A 9654-nucleotide genomic window follows, 5' to 3' on the forward strand; every position below is an offset into this window, starting at 1 on the left:
TATATGAGAGAGCAACAATATAAAACTAAACTAACAAAATGGAAAGCTCAGGAGATGAAATAATATACACAAGGATACATTAATGAACATGTAGATAGATCTCAGCCATGATTATAAGGGTGTTGAATCATGGCCAAAACACACAAGGAAAAAAGAAAATACTTTTTTCAATATGCATATTAACTTTTACCTATAACAACAGTGCACCTCTAGAAAAGATTAACACCCTTTAATATTAGGCTCTATCAAGAAAAAAGGCACATACTGATTAATAATTATAGACTACAGTAGTCCAAGTAAAATTGTGATACTGCATTTTGGATCGAGATAAGTTTTGGACATGAAGTTCCTAACACATAGAAATGCAATATGAATGATCAGGTCAGTGAAATTTGCTACGAACCTCTCCCAGAACAAGCCGCAACTAACTGAGCGAGAATGAGATAGCAACCATGGACAATCTTGGAAACATTGAGACACCACATTTATTCACCGTTGGATCAAGATGATTTTTGGATATGATATTCCTAACATATGAATATTCAATATAAACAGTCAGATTTGTGAAATATGCAAAAAGAATCCACATCCATCACAATTCCTGCGTTGAGCAAAATTCAATGCAAATTTTACTGTATCCACTTTCTGAAATTCGCCTAACGAAATGTTTGGGCTAGGCGAAATTGGGCTATTTCACCCAACATGAGAGTTGCGTCTAGCACAGCTCGACTAGTTGAAAGGTCGTGGATCGGCCAAATGAAGCGTTGCGCCTAGCAAAATCTGGGTTGGGCAAGAGTGGCATGATTCAGGCTCTTTAAAAGGGATGAGGTTGGACATGTTAGATACACATTCAAGCACAACAATTTCTACTCGAAAAATTCTTAAGTCTTAGGTTAGTTTAGCTCCATTTAAGGTTTAGTTCCATTCAACCTTTGTTTAGTTATCATGTTTATGAGTAGCTAAATTGCTCCTTATTGGGATTGAATATAATATGACTTCGATGTATACACTTTGATTCTGATTTATACTATTTCATTATGCTTTGATTCTTGTGTGTTGATTTTATGCTTAATACTTACTTTAAGGATTGACAACCTTGGTTTATGATTTTGTGATTGTAAATGCATGGAAATCTTCATTATAATTTTTATTTTGTTAACTCGTCGCATTGATATAATTGATATCATAGATTTATATCAATTAGTCACATTATGCATGTTATTGTTTTAGTTGCTAGACATAGAGCTAATTCAATGATTAATAACTCTCAAATTTGTTAACATAATTACTAAACATAGAGGTGTGTTAACGATTCATAAATTTCATGTCATTATTATAGTTGCTAGACATAGAATTATTTTAATAATATACTAATATGACCAAGACATAGACAATTAGTATATTTGAGGTGTTGCATAAAAACTCACTCTTCACAAGCATAATTGATAAACATAGAAGTGTGATTTGTGAGTAATAATTCTTCATCTTATGAGTAGAGTTACTAGACATAGAGTTTTAGTTCATGAACGACTAAATTGACTAATACATTAGCTTTTAGTACCATCGAAGTCTCATTATTGTGAAAGAATCATAGCTAGATGAATTAGTGTTGTTGAATCAAGTTTGTATTGATAGTGAATAATAAAATTCAATATCAACATCTTTATTCTAAATAGTTTAATCAAACAATTAAAAAGTAGTGTAAGCAAACAATCAACTAAAACATATTTGAAAACAATTTCAAATAATAATTTTTAGTTGAAAGGCTAGTGTCAAGCAAATCCTTATAGATTCGACAAGCCTTCTATACTCATTTATGATACCCAATTAGGTAATTTAATTGACCAGTCGACTATCACAATTAAGTAATTTAATCCTTTTGTTTTGGTCAATGGGGTCTGGAAAAGGCAGATGCATGCAGCCTTACTGTAGTCGGACATGCAAGTTGACATTCAAGATGAATGTCCACAAGGTGTAGGGTCAAAGAAGATCATAATTAAGATGCCAGCATGAACATAGAGTGAATTTATTTCATTTAGCAAGGATATTCAACTACCACTTTCATGGGTTGGATCAATACATTACATACACATACCTAATTTGTTAAGTTGAGATTATGTTACCAGTCTCTTAGATACTATGATTCTATTGAATAAAAGGGTACCTAGAAATATAATATTCTCTCACACGAGATGCTCCATCCCTTGCCAGAATCCCTTCAAGATCTCCAATTATTCTGGCCAACCATATCTCCAAATTTCGCTGGATTTCTTTCAAGTTGTTCCTGATGGAATCGAAACAACGCCTTGTGGCCAGTGCCGCCTGGCCTCCACCAAACTCATCCATGTGATGATTCTTTCCGATTTCAGTTTGTAACAGCGTCAGCTTCTGTCCAGTTTCGGATGCACGCTGTTGAAGCCGAAATGCTTCAAGTAAAAATTCTGTCTGCCTTTGTGTTCTGAATTCTGTACTGAGAGTGGGTTCACAGGGATTGTTTTCCTGCTGTAACATATATGATGCTGTCAGGCCCAAAAAAAGTAAAGGTCTCTTATAATGGCATGCACCAATTTTAACTTAATGAAACAAGAAAGAAACTTAACCGACCCCACCTAGTGGGATAAAAGCTTGATTATTGTTGTAAACAAGAAAGAAACTTCTTAGAAGACGCGGGATTGCAGTGGGGCTGTTTGTTTTGGGAAAATGCTTACTCTACCTAGCATGGAGTTATGGAGTTATAACTGAACTTTATTAAAACAGATAAGACTAGTATAAGATTCCAGTACTCTACCAGTGCATTATTAATGTTACTTTTTTGTGCTGCTTTCATTCATGGACCATAATGTTGGGGCATAAATGCAATAAGTGCATAATTGCAGGTCCATCCATTGTTTGTCTTAATAATAAGCACAAAATTATAACAAAATTGTAGATAAGCACACAAAATCAACTGGCAATAATAATTATCGCAGAAACATTATTTACTTGCTCACTAATGATTCTTAGTCTATCACATACCAGTTTTTGCAATCGAATCCTACACTAGTCGAAAGTGGAGTCAATTTAGTCCAGCATGTGGTGAATATGAAGAAAATTTTGATCACAACAGAACCAAATTTTGATCAGATAGGAAGTATATTGTAAAAATTGAACAACACAGTATGAGGGGGCCATAAAAGAATTTTGTTAAATAATTACAGCCTCTCTGCTTGTCGGGATAAGGCCCCATACTCCATTAAGTGGGAGCCTCGTGCATTGGACCATTTTTTTTTATAATTTTGCATGAAATTACACATTAACCCCCACATACTTTCACTCTTTCTCAACTAATTAAGTTTTATGTTAAATTAAACAGAAGTCAACACATATTTATGCAATTCCCTTTTAGTTTAACACTTTATCAACATGCCCTCTAAACTTCCTTTGTTTTATGACTTGAGATGAAATAGAAGTTTGCAAGTTGCTAATTGACCTCAAGCAAATCAGGAAAAAAAAGCTGCAGGATGAGCCTACGAATTTTACGTACAAATTTCAGATTATATAAGCGGTTTCCCGAAGATAATAAATAGTCAAGTATTTTAAGAATAAGTGACCAAGATATTATTAGGATTTCAATGTATAAGCCGGAGTTACTTACTATTCTTCTGCACAAATCATCAATCTTTCCTGAAAGAGTTTGATATCTCTTTGCCTGCTTCCTCATTAAGGATGGCACCTTTGACAGATCACTCTTACCAATCTTCTCAAGATTCAATAGTTCCTGTTCAAGTAATTTAAGTTTCGGGGAAACGCCAGCTGAATCACCATCTACCTTCCAGGGGGACTCCCTTCTGCGGAAAACAGCATTTAGTCCTCAATTAGTTGCAAATTAATACCAATTACTATAGAAGTTATAGTACTTAAATTATGAATTATTTACCTAGTCACAAAATGCTTTGTATCATACATTGTTTCAAGCGACTCATATTGAACATCCTGCAAAAGTAAATATTAATAGCTCAGAAGTAGAGCACAATAAGTAGTTGTTTACATAACATGCTGAGTACTTACAGCCCCAACAATAACAGGGTCTCTATTTCTGGTAGAATAAATACTTATAACTCTATCAATTTAAATGAATAACTTAATGTTATATTTTTTAATAAATATACAAAACCCATCATTTGATCACTTCTTCTTTGAAGTTTTTTGGTGGGTGGTCTTGGGACAAACTTTGATTAGTAAGTATTTGGATCTAAGATCATCGCTCACCTACAATGTCATATAGCCAATGTATGTTGAAGGGATTTAAATAGATATTTATTCTATGCGTACCCCAATCTACTTGATTATTATTCCTCGGTGATTCTCAGCAAAAACTATTCGGTGAACCACATAATAAGGTTTCTGGACTTTTAAAGAAGAAAATAGAAGAAAGATACATATCAATGTTCATTTTCTTCACAAGATAATCCACATATTAAATGACAGAAGTATTAGTTCTGCTATGACTGTAAGAAAGACTCTTGTGTTTTTTTACCTCAGCGGAAGTTCTAAGATTACTTTGTTGGACATAATTCAATTAATCTTGAAGAACAAAATTAAATGCTTCCTAGTCTGCACTAGTGAACAGATAAGACCAATAGGGTCAAGATGTTTTTCTTAGTACATATGCATGGTTACATTTTCGACAACCATTATGAATTGACTAACTTCGTATGAACTCGAAAGGAAAGAAGGCATGTCGGACCCGACAGTCACTGCAAATATCATTCTATATATACACACCATAAATGGTCAAAGATTAGTATGTAATGCTTGTGAACTTTTTAAATAGTCATCACCTTCAAATAATTTTTCATTTTGATTCTGGCTAAGAAATCACTTTTTCACTCTCTCATAATGAAAACTCTAAAGTCTTCAGACTCAAAAGCTTAGTACGTGATGGAAAGGAATCAGTAAAAGAATCCAAGAGTTGGTAACAGTAACACTAAGAAAAGAATCAGAAAAGCAATATTTCCAAAAGCAAAAGCCAGCTTACTTTTCAAAAGTTACCCATATAAAATTCTCCACCAGTTCATTAAAAGAAGAGACAAAAACACATAAACAGGAACAAATCTATTATTTTAACCATTCTTGTCTCCCTCTTACTGTACCCATAACAGTAAAAAAACTGACAAAGATTCTTAGATCCAAATATCTAATCTAACTAATGATCACTCTAACTACCATTTACAAAAAACCAACCACAATTAGTTCAAGTGACAAAAAACTCAACTTTCGTTTAGTAAAGTCTCAAAATATGATGAAAAATCTTTGGGAACTAGCTATTTCTCCCTTAAAGTGAGTTTCAGAAGTCTCCATAACCGCATCACGACCACAATTTGCCACAATTACGATAACCACAACTTAACCGCAATTTAAAACACCAGTAGGCATCCTTAAATATTTTTGTTTGGTATATAACCAATAGTATCGGCTCATCCTAAGAAACTAATCTCTTGCATGGTATGTGACTGTCCCTCCCAACAAGTATATACCACTACGATGTGTTTGCGAATTGATTTTTGGAGGATAATATAGGAAATGGAAAGACTTGGGAGTCACGAAATACATCTGTGAGATGACTTCGGAACCTTCCATTTCTCTTCTTTCCCCTCCAAAACTCAACTCACAAACAAACTTCTTTTAAAGGTAAAGAAGTAATTCCTTTTGCACGCATAACTGCCCCTCCTAACAAATGATGCTAGATCCTTGGACCTTTTTGCCCCTATCCCTGGAAGATTCAAAGTGATACCTTACATCACTAGACCAAATTGAATGATTTAACTCAATTAAAGTACCCTTATCTTCTCATAATTGATACAAAAAACACACAAACCTGCCAAATTGAAGCTTTTTCATCCCAAAACTTAGAAGCAGAAGCCAAAAACTCAGAATCAACTTCATCTTGAAACCACTCTCTCCCTTTAACCTCATCACCCACACCATAATCCCTACACCTCCACCCACCCAATCCCTCCTCTTCAACTTTCCTTGACATAAACCTAATCATCTCATCTCTCTCACCAACCTCCTTCTCAAGCTCCTCCACCTTCGCATTCGACTCTCCTTCCCCGCTCTCCAACTCCTCCACCCTCGCCCTCAACCGAGCAATCTCCTCCGCCGCCGCGTCGATCTGGCGGAGGAGACGCTTCTCCTCCGCCTGCCAGGCGTTGCGGTGGGTGGCGAAAATGTCGACGACGCGGGCATTGGCTTTGGAATCTTCTTGTCGGCGAGAACGGAGTTGGAGTAATTGGTGTTGAGATTGAGAGAGCTGAGATTGAAGAGTGTGGAGAAGAGGGAGAGAATGTTTGGGAAGAGAAGAGAGGAAAATGGAGAATGATAAACCAATGTAGGAACAAAAAAGCTTCTTAACTTCATCTTCTACTACTACTTCTACTTCTTCTTCTGCCATTGTTGATGATTGATTTTGAGAACTATGCTTTTTTTTTGTCACTTTATAGTGTCAATTTATTTTTTGTCTCATTAACTTTGGTAGTTGTGTATTTATAGAATGTATGGGGCAAGAGTTTTATATAGATTATCTATTGTTTAATTTTTACGGCGTAAAAATTTATACATGATTATTGTATCGAATGATTATTGAAAATGGATGGTGGATGATGAGTTACAGTGTAAAAAAACTCTTACGTTGTTAGGGCATATATTTTTATTTTATTTTTAACTATCACATATTCTCTAAAAAATAATATAAATGAATGATAAATGATTTATTAATTATTTATAGATCTTTACGTGATGTATAAGTATTATATATACTAGTGTGTACAGACACTTCGTGCTTGCCAGTGAATATTGTGTGATACTACATATTCAATTTTTATATATTACATTTTTTTTTGTTTATGGTAATGTTTAATTTAAGGTGAGATATGTGGTTAATTAATGTATTGGTGGTAGTTGCTTAGGATTATATAGTTTTTTTTGTAAAAATTAAATAATGTTAAAGACAATATAGGAAATGAATATTACACCATAAAAGAAGTTATTTCAAATTTTGGCTTTATATATAGTATAGAAGTATATATGATTTTGTTATATATTAACTTAATTGTTTTGAGTATTAAATATATAGATGAGAAAATGTGTATGAAGTATGATGAGGAATTTTATATATTATTATTGTATTATTTATTTTTAATTATGATTGATTTTTAAATAAAAATAATACAAATGAATAATAAATATTGTTTTAAATGTATATGAATCTTTAGTCTCTAAAATATAAGTGGACAATGTCAAATCTACCTAGGTTATATTTAGAGAAAAAGAATGTGTAACCTATGCAAAACTTGGTCAGTTTATTCTCCCTAATTCATTTGTAATTATTATACTATAAATAAATGTAAGAGAGTAACATCTATTATGTACTATAACCTCAATATAAAGATTTACAAAATTGATGGATAGTCAATATAATATTTACTACTCATTTGTAATATTTTTTAAAGAGAAAATAATAATTATAAATGAATTATGGAGAATAAGTTGACCATGTTTTGCATTATAGGTTACACATTTTTTCTTTAAAATGCTCGTTCAACATGTCATTTTTGCCTATGGACATTTCAAATGGGCGGGCAGAGCAGCTCATAGGCATCAATGAACACTAAAATAAGAAATTTGGTGGGTCAAGTATGACAAGAGTAATCCATGTTCTCACCACTTGAGTGCAGGTAGCAATTTTCCAAAATATAATATCTTACCAATTAAATACATGTCCAGTTTATGCAAAACAAGATAGCATATTTTGTGGTTTTAATCATGCTGCCACACTATGTATCCATGTAATCTCAAATACTATGTCATTTTTAACTTCTTTTTTTTAATTTAGGGCAGTCCGCAAGTCCGCCATGCCCATGTTTAGGGCGGGCAGGGCATGATATTCCATGCCCTATTTAAAAACGGGCATGCCCATGTCCGCCCTAATTTTAGTGGACATTGTGTGAATATCGGCAGAGCGGGCATGACCGCCCTAATTGCCAATGCTATTTATATGTGGGGATAGTGTCAAATATAGGTGTCTCATTAACTTTGCATAATTAACTTTTATTACAATAATGAATGAATATATTATCTATATATTATTACTATAAAAATTTATATATAATTATTATATTATTTATTATTCATTCGAATCATTTTTTCAAAAGAATCAATACTAGTTAAATATGAATAATATATGATGTAATGATAATATATAAAATTCATACATTGTGGATAAATATTTTTTTCTCATGTTGGATTACATTTATAATTCTCTCTTAAAGTTTTCATGGGATTAATATGTCATCATTGTTTTATTCATGTATATTAGTTTTATGTATGCACGGACAAATAAATGTTTTGTCATGTAAATATTTTTTATACTATCAGTAAATTATTCAGCATTCATATATTAATCAATATTAACTCTCAAATAAAAATACTATACATCATTAGGGGACGACGTGCTAACATTATAAAAAAATTTATACTGACGATACATAAATTTTAAACTCTGGTTTTATTTAAAATTCATCATGTATCATAGTAAATAATATATAACCCAAAAAATAGTAAATCATATATTAACAATATAAAAACTTTTATATCTTGCATTAATAATAAACTCCATATAATATGAGGCTTTTATTACAGGAGATAAACATGTTTAAGGATGATTTAAAAAAAATAGCGTATTCATTGAAAGTGTATACATGGCTTTAAACTTACAAAGTGCATTTCAACCCTATCATATTCCATTTTTAGCTCCTTATATGTATAGTATATGGGTGGTTCTATTTTACAAAAAAATCATTAAATAATTAAATCAATGATTTATATAATTATTAAATAATTAAATATCTTAAAATAGATGTTGCTAATTGTAGTTCCAAAAAATATAAAATCTATGTGTGTTGATTTTATATTTAATTTAAGAAATTCAAATGAAAGTGAAGCTTTTAAAACTTTAATTATAATGAGAAACAATAATACTATCATTGTTAGCATGATCTGTTAGGTAGATAATACGTGTGATTCAAATAAAAAACAATCATGTTATTTGTACAACCCAATTTAGCAAACAATTCCATAATTTCCATATTCATACTTATAGTTGAGTAGGATTTGATCATACCTGCTCACTTAATTTTGCATTATTATTATTGAACTACAACATGGTTGGATTTCATCAGATTTATGGATAGGTTCAAATTTAAAAATTAGATCCGGATAATATTTAAAATCAGATAAGATATAAGTATAATTCGACTCGACCGGTTTCAATGTCACCTATTTTTTCATATTTATATGTGTATAATCAATTGTATACAGACTAATGATGCCTTTTTAGCTCAAAATCTAATTATTTCTCTAATTTTTTTCATTATATATAAAATATATATATATCATTATATTTACAAAATATCTACATATATAATGTTGAAAAAATATCTAAAGGTATATACACTATATTTAATTGACATTAGAATCAGGTCTGAGTTTAAATGTTGATTGATTGATATATGGAGTCAGATTAACTTTTAGATCTAGGTTCCATTTCAAAAAAATAACATAACCAACATTTAGGGTCGGATAAGAAATAAGTCTTATCTGATTCATACCAACCAT

The 9654-nt window shown here is 31.7% G+C and overlaps 1 protein-coding gene across 4 annotated transcripts; it reads right to left on the reverse strand.

Annotated features, from left to right (window-relative positions):
• Positions 1997 to 6464, reverse strand: LOC109350211. Of its 4 annotated transcripts, XM_019591386.1 has the most exons (5): positions 5959 to 6459; positions 5858 to 5925; positions 3917 to 3972; positions 3635 to 3827; positions 1997 to 2502 (listed from the first exon to the last, which is right to left on the reverse strand). In XM_019591386.1, the coding sequence occupies exons 1-5, from the start codon at positions 6431 to 6433 to the stop codon at positions 2146 to 2148; spliced, it is 1149 nt and encodes a 382-aa protein (XP_019446931.1). In that variant the 5' UTR covers positions 6434 to 6459; the 3' UTR covers positions 1997 to 2145. The 4 variants fall into 4 exon arrangements, with proteins under 4 accessions (XP_019446931.1, XP_019446928.1, XP_019446930.1 ...); XM_019591383.1 differs by having other exon boundaries at positions 1997 to 2499; positions 5858 to 6464; XM_019591385.1 differs by having other exon boundaries at positions 3635 to 3824; positions 5858 to 6460.

Source organism: Lupinus angustifolius, chromosome LG06 (genome assembly GCF_001865875.1).
Source record: "Lupinus angustifolius cultivar Tanjil chromosome LG06, LupAngTanjil_v1.0, whole genome shotgun sequence".
NCBI lineage: Eukaryota > Viridiplantae > Streptophyta > Magnoliopsida > Fabales > Fabaceae > Lupinus > Lupinus angustifolius.

What these genes read in the sequence shown, in the direction of transcription:
- LOC109350211 (XM_019591382.1), bottom strand. Translation starts at nt 6,433, where the DNA reads ATGGCAGAAGAAGAAGTAGAAGTAGTAGTAGAAGATGAAGTTAAGAAG. An exon ending in AAAAAGCTTCAATTTGGCAG is followed by an intron (nt 3,973 to 5,857) that starts GTTTGTGTGTTT and finishes TTACTTTTGCAG; the next exon opens with GATGTTCAATATGAGTCGCT. An exon ending in ACAAAGCATTTTGTGACTAG is followed by an intron (nt 3,828 to 3,916) that starts GTAAATAATTCA and finishes TGTTTTCCGCAG; the next exon opens with AAGGGAGTCCCCCTGGAAGG.